General features: G+C 36.5%; 1 protein-coding gene across 3 annotated transcripts; it reads left to right on the plus strand.

Annotated features, from left to right (window-relative positions):
• Nucleotides 1-10,943: 10,943 nt before the first annotated feature.
• LOC112289290 (uncharacterized) lies at nt 10,944-16,111 on the plus strand. 3 transcript variants are annotated; one of them, XM_024534392.3, is made up of 9 exons: nt 10,944-11,718; nt 12,417-12,582; nt 13,044-13,175; nt 13,380-13,466; nt 13,702-13,915; nt 14,404-14,535; nt 14,631-14,728; nt 15,149-15,269; nt 15,511-16,111. In XM_024534392.3, exons 2-9 carry the CDS (start codon nt 12,550-12,552, stop codon nt 15,648-15,650), a joined length of 957 nt encoding a protein of 318 aa, XP_024390160.1. In that variant the 5' UTR covers nt 10,944-11,718; nt 12,417-12,549; the 3' UTR covers nt 15,651-16,111. The 3 variants fall into 3 exon arrangements, with proteins under 3 accessions (XP_024390160.1, XP_024390159.1, XP_090111065.1); XM_024534391.3 differs by having other exon boundaries at nt 11,105-11,718; nt 12,405-12,582; XM_090254939.1 differs by lacking the exons at nt 10,944-11,718; nt 12,417-12,582 and adding an exon at nt 12,743-12,875.

Below are 16,111 nucleotides of genomic sequence, written 5' to 3' on the forward strand. Positions count from 1 at the left end.
GTATTACAAATAATATATACTAATTTTTTAACATTAATAAATTATAGATAGATAAATATATATATATATATATATATATATATATTTTCTAAATCGACCCACCTATCTAAACCATCATTGCATCCCATGTTCCCTGTCCTTGTTGCCCCGCTCCCAGCCTCCATCCCCGATCCCTTCATTGCCAGCCCCATCCCCATTCTCCCCGTTTCCAGCCCTTGTCCATGTTCTCGGCCCCCAGCCCCGACTCTCCCTCCTTGTTTGTGGTCTGTAAGCTCAATTGAATGGAATCGCAACTGTGAGCGATGTCGCTTTTCTCCCGATTGTTCTACAGGTCTGCGCCAGACACTTGTGGTGCTGCTTTGCGGTGACAGTCGACAAGAAGGCCTGGACCGAAGACGTCGAGTTTTGTCATGTGTTGGCTGGCATGAACCCCATGGTGATCGAGGCTCTCTAGGCATTTCCACCCTACAAAGATATGGCCGCCATCTCCGAAATGGTGCAGCCTCATCCGGGAGGTCTCAGCATCCAGGAGATGAGTTCCAAAGATTCAAATCGCAAAGCACGTTGCTCTATGACACTCACGTAACTGGAGCCTGCTGATTACGCGCGACCAAACCTTGTTACCAAGTGTTCACAGTTTGTGACGGCTTTCCTTGACCCAGGCCTCGCGGCAGAACAAGTTGTTTGTGTTGGATTACCGAGAACGGTTAGAACGGTCTTTGTGCAGGGAATCTGTTACTGTATGTGTGTGTGTATGGTTGCATTGCTGCTCATGAGCCCGAGCTTACGAGTGGGCCGTGTTATAAGGACGCTCAACTAGGTTCAGAAATTGCGAGTATTGTTTTGAGTGAAGCTTAATCTGCCTGGTTTATTTGCTGTTGTTTTGGTCTCTTTTGTCTTCTCTTACGATAGGAGTGTGATCGTTTTGCTGGGGTTGGTTCTTCACAAGAGGAGAGATGTTTGGAGACATAACTCAGCTGGGTTTCTAGGTACTAATTTTTGAGGCAATATAAGTAAAACACTTTTATACTCGTGCAACCGCCAGCAGTTGTCCGTGTCATTTAATGTGTGGAATATCGTGGTTTTCAGTTTTTCTCGAGAGTAAAAGAATCTGCGCGTATTGAAGAAGTTGTCGGTTGTGGTTCGATTTGGAGAATGAGGCAAATGCCAATGCTCGATCTAGAGGGAGATGGAACGGCAAGATGCCGCTGCTATTAATCTTCTCTTATTTGAAAACATGAAAATGGGTCGCTGCATTGACAATTTGATGAGCTCCTAGTTTCAAAAGGTTAAACGGGGGCTCTCACAAGTCATTTCATGGTTTTGCAATCATCTTTGTTCACCCTTGTCTAAATTTCAACGATGGTTGGTCAGTTAGCACACCAAATATTGGAGATATGAACTTCAATGAGGACGTAACATTGGCACACATTGGCGACTCTGGTTTCGAAACTTCTAAGTCAATGATATAGTCTTTACTCCATCTTGCAAGGCATCCTTACACCCTGTCAATACCGATCCTCCAACTCCCCCCCTTTGTTATCATCAAACCATTGTCCCGTTGGAAATTGCACACCACCCGCAATGACAATCCAGTTTTTCTTCGAGAGGCCTTAAGCTTACCAGCCTTAAAATTCTTTCGCCTCGTCCCCACATTTTATTCCTCAATCAAGCAGATCTTAATCAAAGGTGAAGCTACACAAAACATTACCGATGTTTTAGAAATACTAATACTTGCCTCAAAAAACCGCACTCTCTCAATGTTGAACCCAAAGGTAAGATGCACAGAGCAGACGGTCACAAGACATTCCACGACGTGATCATTGAAAGCAGTCTTCCTTTAGAGATGTAAAGATGAGGAATTCACCACCATTACTCACATTTTGCCGCTTTCAGCAGCGACTTGTGCTCCGCTTCGCTAAGTTGATTATGATGATGGAAGAAATACCCCGTAATTAAACGGTTTTTCACAAAATCATTGGGTAGAGCTTACAGTGACCAAAGGCGTTGTGAGCCAACGTTGTACAGCAGCGCAAGCTTGATCGATTCAGGAGAGCTAAGCTGTGGCATTGGACCTCCAATTTGCGAAACATCCACAACGGTGCACGCTACTGTATTGATCCCCCAGGCATTCTAGCTCCCGGGGTTTTATCGAGTGGGGGTCAACTGGAGACATGGTGGTTAAATTGCTCAGAAGGTCAGAAATGGGAGCTGGGGGGCGACTACAACCACGATCACTCAAAACGGGGGATGAGAATAAGGACTGGAATGTGAAGGGGGTCGGGATTGGGGCTGCGAATAGGGACTAGGGCTGGGCACGGGGGGAACTAGGATGGGGAACAGGGGGATGCAATGATTTTTTTAGACAGGTGTGTCGATTTCATAAAAGTTTAGGTCATTTTAACATTTCTGTAACATTGTAAAGGAATTGGAAGTAAAATCTTATTTTTTCTATTACTTTCAAGAAGAAATCTTATTCCACCTTATTATATGCTTTCAAGAAGTTCAATTTCAAAAATGAATGTTGTTCAATAGAGGTTTTGGTCCAATTAATTATTTTCTATGTTATGAGAAGATGTTCCAATATATAGTTCAAAGATAGAAATATTTTTTAATTAAAGCATACAAATTTTATTATTAAAAAAAAAACTAAATTTTATTTTAGAAGTTTTTTGGAAAATAATTACTATAAATATTGAATAATAAATTATAATTTTTTAAAGAAATATATATATGATTATTTAATATATTATATTAAATTGCTAATTATTAGAGGTTGTTCAATTACTCTCATTGTAAAAAAGTAGAATATTGCCTCTAATTACTTTAGTAGAAACTTTCTCTTTAAAATGGCATCATTTAACTTTTAAATATAATAATCACCAATAATTTTTTAATAATATTTTTTAATTCTACTCCGACATCATCTAGACATAGTGTCTTTTTATTTTATTTTTATTTTTATGCCTAATTTATCTCTTCTAAATCTAGTTTCATAAGATTCATATTTTTTGCTATAAAATCTTTAATAAAATCTTTGCTAACATGTTTTTCTATTGTATTATAGTAAAGAATTAAGTTGCATTGATTTTGGTATAAAAAATATTAAAAAATTATACAAAATCTTGTAAAGTAATAGTAGATTAGTTAATTTTATTTTATATTTTTTTATTAATTTTAACTAGTTAAGTTTTGGCTCTATTCATAGACAAATTTTAAAAAATATGTTGATATTCTTATCTTATCTTAATTTATATTTTATTATTGGTATTATACAACAAACTTCTCTTATTTTTATTTTTATTTTTTGGTTTTTCTTAGCTTTGTTTCAATTCTTGTTAAGTCAATTTGTATTGTAAGTCATTTTAAAATGTTGCATGGACTTTTTATTTTACCTATAATATATATTTTTTTAAAAATCTTAATCTTCACAAGATATTTTTTAAAATTTAACAAATTTTCTTATTTTAATAAGAAAATTGCTTCCAAATTAATATGATCCCTATATTTGAGAAATCTTGACTTAGATCCTAGAATCATGTAGATAATATGCATTGAATTTATAATAAGATTTTAAAACTAAATATGAAGTTTAATAGAAAATTCTACTTCTAAATAATCAAATCGAGTCTCGTATATATATATTTTTTTATTATATTATAGTTTCTTCAATAGCCTCTTTGATTCTCAAATAAAACATGTTTCATCATGTTAATATTTGTATTCCATATTTTTTATTATTTCATGAAAATATCAAGTGTCTTTCTAGAGAAAAGAAATCATCTAGATTTAATTATTTGTATATTTTAGCTTCTTTTGTATCAAGTGTCTTAGTACAATTAGAAAGTTTTTCTTTTTATCTTTTTGTCATAATCTCATCACATCCAATCATCAATTATCAAGTTTATGTTATTAGATAATAAATTCAATTTAAAAATAAAAAAATGATTTTTTTCTTAATTTTTTTTGATGCATAAATATTTGTTACTTCTAAAAGTCTTCCAAGTGACTATTATCTTTTGATGTCTATAATATTATTTATTGTTGGATTACAATATAATGTCTTCTTATTCTATGAAAGCTATATTTTCTTATTACCTCTATTGTATTGTATTGTATCATTTTATAATTTTATAATTTTTTTAATAATTCCAATATTTAGTTTTTTATTATATTTTGGTGCTTACTTCTACAATAGAAATATTGACTATTAATCTTTTACATTGTAGTTGAATATTGAAAGATCAAACATGTTTTTTGTAACTTTTTAGTATCAATTCTTATTTTTACTATTGACTTTGTTTTGCATGTGTGTTTATGTTGTACTTTAAACATTTTAATGTACTACATATAAGGCCTTTATTAAATTTGATTTTTATAATTATATTATATCTTTAAATAAGCATTGTTTTGTATAATAGGTCCTATTTTGTAACCCATCAACAATAAGTAGATTACTCCATGGTATATTTTTTTAAATATATACATTATTCTTCTTTAGAACTACATCAACTATGGATTTTCAATACTTTAAGTATATTTTTTTGAAGTAATCTAGATTAGAATTTTTAACATTTTTAGACCTTAAATACTTTTGATATTCTAAATTTATATTTTATTAAACTATAGATCTTAAGATTAGAAGATATAGATTCCATGGTTTTTTTTATATAAAGATAAGTTTGGAATTGTTTTTGCATAATAACCTTTGTCTTTGCTACTAGATAAAAGAAGCCTTTGCTAATGACTTCATACAATTTTAATAAGGCATATGCCACTCTTTTTAAGTCATGAAGCCATTATTAAAATTCCATTATTCAAATTTCTTCAATAAAAATATTTTGCCTACAAATTAATTAACATGCTTCTATAAAAAAATAAATATAAATATTTTGGCCTCGACTATGTCTATATATCTCTAACATCCAATTAGAAAAGAAAACCATAGTAACAATAATTATAACTTGTAAGAAGATTCTCACAAGGCATCACCTTTGTTAAGTATAGTTGCCCTTCTATTCTCTCAATGCTTTAATAATTCAAATGCACATTTTTGGACTTGTCATGTATCTTGTCATTATTTGCATTGGATCTTGTTCCTCATTTGACTCACAATTACAAAGTTGTATAGCATTGGAAGTTATTATCATGAATCTATTCAAACCCAACTTTAAAACCACAATTTGTATTCATCATTATTTTATTTTGTTTTATTTTCCTCCCATTATACAAACCATATTTCTCAAAACCAAGCTATCACCAAAAACAGTCTGCTTTTGTTGCTAAATGGCACGGCCACGACTAGCTCTAAAAACCTCAATGCTGTCTTCTCTAACAAACACAGCACCGCATTATGTTCTAAAACTGATGAAAGGCAAATGTCTGTCTACTTTTACTGAAGAAGTTGATACAAATTGAAGAACATCTCAGAGGAGCTCAGTTACAGAATGTGAACATCATAGTTCAGAAACACTGGGCATGTCCTGTTTGTTGCATTACATGATGTTAGTTTGACACAAGCTTGAGGCAGAACATGAACCTGGTGTTTGCAGCCTTGCAAGTAGGAAGGAAGGTACGATGTGGTAACATGAAGTATAATTTGGGTAGCTGACTTAATTAAGATGCTGGCAGGTATGTTTCAAGCATACAGAACGTTTCTGCGAAGAATTCAATTTTATTGAAGTACTCTCTGAGACAGTTGCATGAAGTGTGAAATCGGTTTGCATTCGCAGCTTACAACCAGCAAACAGCATTTGAATCCTCTGCTCAAAAGGTTCGCCATTCTACAAGTGCTCTGGTTAATTCATTTTTGTTGTTCTTCTCACCAGTTTATTTGCACGGTGATAATTTCGGGTGGACCTTGAAATCGACTGCCGTAACTGGAGAAGAGATTTCTTCTTTTGGAAAGAATTATTGTCGTCTGTATCTAGGCAAGACAGGTAATTCTAACTTTAAAATGCTCCAATTATACTCTTCAAATTCGTCTCTCCGGGATTTTGCATTGAATTCTAGATCAAAGCAGCAAGTTCAAACTTTTTAAGGGATGAAACCTGTTCTCTTCAGAGTATCTTTTGGCCCATTGTTGTTCTTTCAGTCTCCTGTTAAATTGCGAGGATCCCAGCTTGCGTCAAGGTAACATCATTCGTAGAGTTTCTTTATACAGAGCATATCCATGAGCAGCATCATGCGAAAGTACAAGACACCAAATTGCATGGATCCCTTGTTTTATCTTCCAAGTTTTGTAGAGTGTTATATTCACACCTTCGGGAATGTCCAAATTTGGAAAGCATTGTGAAGAGTTATGTTGATTGTTTAATCAGTTAAGTGGGTGGGTGGCCCCAAGCCCAAATGCCTACCCCCTCCAGAAATGCCTCCGAATTTTAGTGTAAGTGGCATCCGTAGCAGCTGCGTTGGAAGTGAATTCCAGGCCGAAGTGAACAAATGCCACAAGGAGCAGTTTGGAAGTACGCTGCTGTTGGTCGGTCCGAACTTAGAAATAGTTCCTCTGGTACTTTGTCAACAAAATTCTGAAGCTCGGGAAATCTTCCTGGATGCTTTAGTATGCCTTGAAAATGAGCATGCGATTGTTGAAAGTAATAACACACCAGAATATTGTTGTACCTCGGAAATCATTACAGATTTTTAGTTTCTGTGTTTCTATTTTTGTGATAATTGCTGGCCGTACCACAATATTAGGCTGAGTCTGTTGTAATTTTTCTTGCATGATTGCAGGCACATAGAGTACACCAGATCTAAACCACAGACAAAAATAACTTAATGGCTTGCAAATTCTCGTTTTAATCGGGGATGTCATTGAAAAGTCCCAAAACATAAAATTCGTCAACACCATGAACAACAACGTTTCCACGTTCCACGGTGTCATTGACTCTTCAGCTTCATTTTGACTCAAAACCGAAACTCGCACAGAACCACCCAGCCACGAAATCCGCCGAGATTTATGCAGCCAATTCAGGGATAACGAGGAAAGTCAAGACCTAATTTGCCCACCGACATCTTGGAATGCATGGAAGGCTTCTTTTTCTCCTCACGCCTTCACACCAGCACCAGTGCTCTGCATAATGCCGAATTCTCGCTGTGGAGCCCATCGTGAGAACTCAAACCACTCGCATTGCCTTCCACCATCATTGCTGCTGCTACTGCTCTTCCACACTGTCGACTTCAAGCCCTCGCTAACACGTTCAGCTAAATCCTTTCCTCCCTCCCTCGCAGAAGCCTCCAAGTGCGGCAATTCTGAGCTTCACGACTCTCAAAGCTAATCCTAGAATCCAGCAAACACGAGCCCAGGTATGTGAGAACGAAAATTAGGGTGCAGATGACCTAATTCTGAAGACCACGTATGCCAGGCGTGCCACGTCACGGATATCCAGCTCAGCTATTTCTGTCCAATCAGATGTTGATGCCTGGCAAAGTTTCGAAGCTACGGAAAAGGAAAGAAAAAAATTGACACCTGGACCGCCTGGAAGAACGTTCCCACGCGAAACGGCCCTTGATAGCCAAGTGGCTGTGAAGCCTTTGGACTGGTTCATACTCTTGTTCCCTCTTTGGGGAACGTGGGGAATTTTGCGAACCAAAGGGTGGGGAAATCCAAACTGCGGATTGGGAACGTGTTCCCCGTTTTCGTTCCATTCTTCGGTCAACTTTTGGGGGGTCCCAATGTACTTCAAATTTGTTTATTATTGTCTTGTAACCTACACATTACTGTATGTTTCCACAAACTTTGTAAACAATGAAATGAGTATATATATATATATATATTAGTGTTTTAAAAAATGTACAACGAAATTCCATCTTCTTGAGAGTGAATTTGAAATGAAAAGCATGAAACTTATGCAAGGAGATCATAGGTTTTGAATCATTTGTGAGTTAGAATCGTTATTTGGTAAATTGTAGATGAGTTTCGTTGTCATTTTTTTTGTAAAAAATACTTTTTTGTTTTTTGTTTTGTTTTTTTTTTCCTGATATAATATCATTGAGTCTTGTTTGATATATTCAATGATACACTATCAACTTTGGTCAATCTTTTTGAATATTCAACAATACAAAAAAGATTGACAGTGGATCTTGAACCCTACTGTTAGAAGGAAAAAAAAAAAAAAAAAAAAAGAAAAAAGAGGGGGGGGGGTAAACATATTATAATTTATATGCTGCCACTTAAGAGGAACATGACATACTAGTGATGTGCTTGAATCATGATGATATGATAATTGGATGCATAAGAAACCCAATTAGAGGTAAAGAATTTTATGGACCCTGTTTTCTAAGGAACATTTAAAAGAATACAAGAAAAATCACTTTTTAAGAAAATAATTGAAATGAACCCAATTAGCGGGGAAGTGTGAGTGGAATTTACCTAAAACTGCTCTTGAATGTGTTTAAAGCATGTTTCAAGTGCACCAACATGTTTTTACAACTAAATTCTCAGAAAAAATTTAACATAGAAGAAAGACTGATCATACAGAGTCACCATACAGAGTCACCAAGCGTGTGTGTGTGTGTATATATATATATATATATATCTAGAGGTGTTGTTTGTGTTAATATTAATAGTTTGTTCCTCACAAGCATTTGCTGATTGATGGCAAGTATTATGTTAGGCTATTAATAATTAAAACCTTGAACATGTAGTTAAACATAGCTTGTTTAAGAATTATATATATATATATATATATATATAGACACACACATACTGTAGCCCTAATTTAATTAATAAAAAATACCATAAATTCTTAATAATATCATGTTTCATTGACTTGTTGTACTGGATTTGTTAAAAACATTTGACATATCAAACTGGATTTTTTTTTGAAGATTTCAATTCTTTTTAAAGTGATTTCATTATTTCAAGTCAACAGAACGACTCATCTACTAATATTTCAAAATAATCTTCAGTATGATTATGATGAGCAACACCAAAACTGTGAAAGAAGATCAATTGTCCAATGTAAGATCAAAACTGATTTTGATATTGAATAAAAACAAATGCATAGGGTAATCATGGTTATTTCATATGAAAATTATGTAATGAAATAATGAAGTGATTTTTTAAAAAAATACTATATCAAAATCTAAAAAATAAAACAAACAACTCATAAATATCTCACAGATATCTTATAGAATCAATTTTAATATTTCACTCTTGTCAATATTTTCCCAAATCATGCTTCAATAATTTTGTTGTGAAAATCTAACATAATTATACTTTTTACTTTGTTTATTTAAAAAGGAAAACGTGAATTCGGCATAGACAAAATTTTGACTATGATTTTCATCAGGTTCACTCTTATTGGAAGTCAACCCTCTACAAAAAAAAACAAAAAAAAAACAAAAAAAAACAAAACAAAAAAAGAAGAAGATAAAGTAAATAATAGGAAATAAAAAGTAAAAAAGCAAAAGTATAATTTCTTTTTGGTAAGACCCCATATTATTATTGGAAAACAGTCCATGAACACCTTCTCCTTTCAAATCCATTCCAAGTCACACAAACTGCAAGGGCTCTGCTGACTTTTGCTTTTTCAGTCTTACTGCCTTTCCTAGAACTTGTGTTGAGGTTTAGACGTCTAAGGTTATTGTTCTTTTCATCACCTTTTTTATTCTTATTTTAACAATTTGTTTATAAATAGATATATGCATATATATATATATATATTCAATAAGAAGATGAGCTTGAAAATGATATGCATGTTTGAAGAATGGGTTTAAGAATGTGCAATGGAATGGCTCAAAAAAGTTAAGATAGTAAGTCACTTTTTATGATTCATTAACAAAAGAAAAAGACGATGTTATAGCTACCCACTTTGTACATACATGAACTTTTCTAGTACTTTTATGAGTACAAAAACATTTTTTTAGGCATATCTACCTTTTAATTTAACCCATTTAAAGGTTTTAAAATTATTTTTTAATTATGCATAGAATAACAAAGAGGAATTAAAGTAATGATGAAGTTTCATAATTTTTATATACACTTTTTAGATAATATTTACAAATTTTGATTCTTTTCATTAAAAAATTCTATACATAACATAGTTTTGAGTTTTGATTTCATATATATATATATATATATATATGTACACACACATACATTATGCTTTATTTTAATGTTACCTTGTGAAGGATAATCACGCACAATTTTATTTGCAAATAGGGTAGCTTCATTTATCCGACACAGTTTTATTTTACAATCCAACATTTGCCCCTCGATTACACATTCAAATAATATTTATGTCATTATTATTTTTAATATATATATATATATATATATATATAAAACCTTTGATTTGCTTCAACTTTGTAAAATTCATTCAATCATACATAAACCATTCAACAACAAAAAGAGAACAAAAAAGAAAAAAGGAGCAAAAAAATAGACACAATCAACAGAATGTGTTTAATGCTCATTATGTACCGAACTGTAGCTCGCATCTAAAAGTTTGAGAAGCTCGTCAAAGTCAAATATATATTCACACACACACATACCCCCACACCCCAAATATTATATTAAGAGAACATACACACAATCCAAGGAAACACTATATTAAGGACTATATAAAAACATACAGGCCGTTCAGCCTCTTATAATCCGACGGATCGAATCTGGATCACGACGGATCGCTATTGAAGAAGAGGAAGGGCGGGGGCGGGGGCTGGTGAGCGAGTGCAATAACGGTAGCGGCCGCGCGGGACACGATCGACGTCCATCGCCCCCCCCTCCACGACTTCGACGACTTGATAATGGATCGTTCGTTCATCCCCGTCGTCGTTGTCGTAGTGTTCGTCGTGTTTGATTTGTTTGTCTGCGGAGTTACGTCGTGGATGCGTGTGCAGCATGAAGGTCCCACTGCGATGCGAGCGAAGTACTGCAGGGAGGGAGGGAGGCAGATTTAAGGAGAGAATTGGGTCAGTGCCCTTTGTTGGCCGGATTTTAGTGGGATGGGCGCTCATCTGGAGATAGAAAAAGTGCGACGGGGGCCGAAGTGGGGCCGTATACGGTCAACTGTGGACAGAGCAGAGAGCGAGAGAGCGAGCTTGAGAGCCGGTGAAGGAGAAAAGTAAGACGACGACTCAGGGAGGGAGGGTGCGCATGTAGTAGAGAGGAAGGAAGAAGGAAGAAGAAGGGGGAGATGTTTGATTGTGTACTTGGTTGGGTGGGACTAAGTTTGAGGTTGAGGTTGCTTTCATGAGTGTGTGTGCCGTCGTAGAGAGTCGCAATTGGGTGCTTGATCATCGGGGGGAGGACGACGACGACAAGAGGATTGATTCGTGGGACCGATTTTGAACCATGTTGCGGAGACATTGTGGGTCGGACTTGTGTTGGGGTGGTATCGGTTTCTGTGCCGCGGACCTACGAGGTTGTGTTGCTATGGGTGTGTTTGTTAGCAACCCATGCGTTGAAGGAGGTCCGCATTGAAGGCCCCGTTTGTTGGGTGGAGCTTGGTGAGTTTCTTGTGCAGGCTGGAGTGCGCAATTGGCCTGTGACTTGTAGGAGAACAGTGCTGCTTCGTTTGGGGTCTCGCATTTGAGAGTTGGTGAAGAGGGCGATTGGATTGTGGAGTTTGGTTGGAGGTTATGGTTCAACTCCTTCGGCATCTCGCGGCGGGCGGGTGCTGGAGCACCCGATGTACCCTGCATGATACTTTACTGATCATTGCTGGGAGGCGACCTTTGTAGTTAGTTTTGGTGCATTTGGACCCACCCGACGTACGTTTGCGAACCCACCTTTACACACTTGTATGTCTTCTTGTTCGTTCGAAGGCTTCCAGGGGTTACTTACACGTAATTTTCCTTCACGATGCGAAGACTTTGCCGAATTGTTTCGGTTGTACCAACAGATCTGTGGAGACAGACGACTTTGTTCTAGTAGAGTGATGATACTTGGAACATATTTCGCACTGTGGCAGCGTTCGTCGTGTCTTTCTTCGAAGTCCTTGCATGCATCCCAAATTGTTTAATTTTGTTGCCTAATTGCACCAATCTTTTCTTGCTCTTGGTAGTGAAAAGGTCCCTTGCTGTCTTCATGATCGCCTCACAGTGGTCAACGTATCCAATCGTAGCAAGTGTTGGAATTAAGTGAACAGTGTACTTGTAGTTGTTTAAACTGTGCTGTCCGATTTAATTCTGACATTAGGTTGACATTTGTTCCTACCCCTCTCTACCTGATTCCTAGTTATAAATTTTTGTGCCCTTTCAAGTAGCACCTTTCTCATTTTTAGAATTTGAATCGTCACTAAACATTCGTTCCACTTGATGGGTACTGATAGAGATGTTTTATGATCTCTCTTTCTTTCTCCTTTTTTTCATTTGGATTGTTATTATACTTTTATTTTTAAATAATCTTGTTTGGTGCTAAGGAAATACTGTCGTAGTCGTTTGAATCTTCCTCGCAGTGTTGTGTGCAGTTCCTCTGAACAGATGTTAGACGCTCTGTTATTGATGCTTGGAGACGGAAATCTCTGAATGGGAAGATACCATGGAATGAACTGGCGCATGAAGTTAATTTGAAGCATCGTGTATTATCGAAGTATCTGAAAAATGGACTTTTTAGGATGGTCGTCAAATTATGTGGTACAAACCCTACTCCGTTTACTACTGGATTCTTCTGATTTCGTAAATATGTACTAGGGTGTCGGAAAGGCATGATTCAGCTCTTCGATGTGATTTTGGTATAGTTAGGAGTAAGTTTTGTTCAATTAATCTTTCCAGTTCTGACTGAAAGGGATTTGCAGAATTGCGTATTTAAAAAAAATAAAAAACAAGAAAAGAAAAGAAAAGAAAAGAAAAGAAGGAAAAAAAACAATGAGATGTCGGGAGGTGCTCCTTGAGTGGGAAATTTATGCAATCGATTCGTAATTTATAAGGTTTTGTGGAAGTCGCTCGGGCATTTATAAATATGTTGATTCAAATAAACTCTGCAGTCTGTGATCTACTTCACAGCCTTTCTCGTATTAGAGTTCTGGGATCGCTGCTATGAGATGTGAAATTGAGTACGCACTGGTTTTGTAATCAATTACACACATCCATTGCAGGCAAGATGTGCCGTCTCAGTCTTCGAGGCAGCAGGAGGAAGCCTCGGATGGCATGATAGCGGCACTATTGGCGAGCTTCACATGCGTCCTCTAGGAGATGGGATGATAAATTTTCAGCTCCATGATTTGCTGGTCTGTTTACTTAATCCTTTCACCGAATTTTTTCATTCTTGCATGTCCGAAGTTTTACTCAGTTGGAATAACATTGAAATCAAGGGTGAAATCTTTCTCGAAGTGATTTTGTAATCTTAGGCGTGAGATGTCATTGAATTTCGAATTTAGTTTGTATCTGGAAATCGTTCAAGGCGCTAATGATTATTGATGGTCATTGCACAGGACGGTCAGAAGTTGTTCGAGTACACAATGCGAAAGCCACAATCTTTTACATCCCCGGTGGATCGATTCTTTGTCATTAGTTTAGAGGTACTGTTTTTTCTCTCCTTATAACTGAGTAATATCAATTTTAGCCTAAGAACTAAAGTCATAATGTACAACTTAAAAATCGTGGACAACCGTCATAATTTAATTTTCCGAAAACGTATGTAGTGGACATACAGAACTGATCTCTTTGCTGCTCTCATATCTGAAGTCATCGAACGGGATAAGGAATCTTCCTTTTTGCATTTCTTACTAAAATGCTGGACCGTGTTGTGCACAGAATGGCAGCTTTCGAGGATTCGGGTTTGCTTATTCGTCGGCAGCAATTGAGATGAAGGACAGGGTTATCAAAGCAGTTCAACCTTACAGTATAGGAACAACTCCAATTCCCATCGTCGATGAACTTCCAACTGAGAGTTCGGGGAAGAACTCTGTTGTTTCTTATCGCAGTGTGCCAAGGCGCTCCACCTCAAGTAGGCCGTTCAACAATGCAGGTAATGAAATCGATGCAGAAGAAGGGACAGTTTAATGAGGCATTTAATGAGTACAATCAATTATGAACCACAGTAGCTGCTTCATCACCTTGAGACGATAAACGTGGTCATGAATGTGCCTGAGCTAAGCGACACTGGCCCATGTAATGTTCTATACTAGCCAATGTTTCGGAATTTAGACTTTCGAGAAAAAACAATGATTTGTTTTATAAATACTTTTTTACCTAAAATCATATGATATGCTCGGAACATAACAGATTGGATGATTTACAATGTTTAATTGATAATCATAAAAGGATGTTTTTATTGTTTGGTATCTGTTCTAGTTGAAATTTTATTTTGGCCTGTGAAAGTTGATATCCTACTCTACTAGTAGATGACATTATTTTTCGCCAGATTGTAATTTGTATTGCTAAGAGCGTTCACTCCAATTTTTAAGCGTTGTGATGATGCTAACATACTTCTCATTATCATTGAACCATTTTCAGAGAGGACTACTCCGCAAACAAGAGACACGCTTCATTCACAACTTCTTGAATCGTCATCATTTTCTGGGAAACCCAAGAAGAGGAGGTCCTGGAAAGTGGGGAAAGCTGTGACCGCATTGTCTCATCTTTTTGGTGAGCATACCTCCTAAGGCATTATTAAGCACTCGTGCCTTGCTGCGTTGTTCATGTTCTGTATTGAGCCCGTCTGATCATCATCTTACTGGCAGTCTGGAGAAACAATGAACTGGACATTGGCTATCCAACGGACGTAAAACATGTTGCGCATATTGGCTGGGATGTCCCTTCGATAAATGGACCAGGATGGGTACATATCTTCTTACTTACGAAATCATTCCTTGTGTATATCTCAGTAGGAATCCAAATAGCTCCGAGTGACAGGTGAGAAGTATCAACCAACAGATGTGAATTGAGAAATAAATAACAAACTGTCTTCAACTGCGCCGCATACATCCAGCCCCTGATTTTTAAAAGCACTCGACAGTGGTTGTATTATTTGAGCCCGTTAAGTCTCATGTATGACGATACGCTTTATTACAAGATATATTCTTCAGCATTAATTGGCTTGTGAGAAAACGGTGTACTCATTAAGGTTATGGTATCCTTCTGGTTTTAATAATCCAATGATTCCTACGGGAGTTGTTGGCATCCAATTTACGATTTTTTCGGTTTCAAAACTCTTAATTTTATAGATCGCGAGCACTAAGCTTTCTGGCACGGTTTGCAGATGGACGAATTAAGACCAGGTCCAGATTATTCATCCGGACCACTTTCAGAGTTCGGACAACCTCTTGGTCCAGAGTGGTATCATGATGCAGCGTCTGCTTCTAAGTGGATCTCATCTTTTGGTAAAATATCTGCTGATCCTCTTCCTCATGCATTCATGGTTTGCTGGATATCATGGCAGTGTGACGCTTTAACAACACACGATTTAGTCCCGACGTTGGTTTTCTTCCTCATAGACGATGTGTACATTTCTTCTGACAAGGGTGGCGGTACTGATGTAGACAATCCAGCTGTGCTACCACTTGGTAAAACCAATGAACGTCATGCCAAAGCACACCAACAACTGTCCTTTGGAATGTGCAGGAAACAGATCAGGAATACCTCCTCTTCCTCCTAAACAATACTTAGATGCACTTGAAGCAAATTCGAAATCAAGAAAGTTCAAAGAATCAAACCTGCGACAGAGAACGAAATCTGCTGCTCGACGACAACGGCAACGGTAACGGTAACACCCAGCTTCTCACCAGCGCCATCTTGCAAAGCCTTGAATTTCTGTAGAAGCTTTGTGCACACAGCGACCATCAGGAGCACTACTACAGTTGTAAAGCAGGTTGCAAACATTCATGGGTTCATCTCCATGTTTGTTTTCTTCTGGAGGTTGTATCTTAAACTGATGTTTCAGACCTACAGATTTTGAGTTGCAGCCTCTGATGCGACGATGAGAGTTTGATTAGGTTTGGTAGCACCTTGTAATAAGACCTTGTATATATGTAGGATAACTGTTATATATCCCTTCTTCTACTCCTTTCAAATATCAACTTAGTTTCAAAAGAAGAATTCTCAATTAATACATTTGACAGCCATGACTGCTGTGAGTGTGTGATGCCTTCATGCCCATTCACGGTGATAATTTCACTTTATTTTATTTTATTTTTTAAAATTATATATATTACTTGAAGGATCA

The sequence above is a fragment of the Physcomitrium patens genome, chromosome 12, assembly GCF_059467195.1.
Source record: "Physcomitrium patens ecotype Gransden chromosome 12, ASM5946719v1, whole genome shotgun sequence".
NCBI lineage: Eukaryota > Viridiplantae > Streptophyta > Bryopsida > Funariales > Funariaceae > Physcomitrium > Physcomitrium patens.

What these genes read in the sequence shown, in the direction of transcription:
- LOC112289290 (XM_024534392.3), top strand. Translation starts at nt 12,550, where the DNA reads ATGGACTTTTTAGGATGGTCGTCAAATTATGTG. An exon ending in TTCAGCTCCATGATTTGCTG is followed by an intron (nt 13,176 to 13,379) that starts GTCTGTTTACTT and finishes GTCATTGCACAG; the next exon opens with GACGGTCAGAAGTTGTTCGA. An exon ending in CGATAAATGGACCAGGATGG is followed by an intron (nt 14,729 to 15,148) that starts GTACATATCTTC and finishes CACGGTTTGCAG; the next exon opens with ATGGACGAATTAAGACCAGG.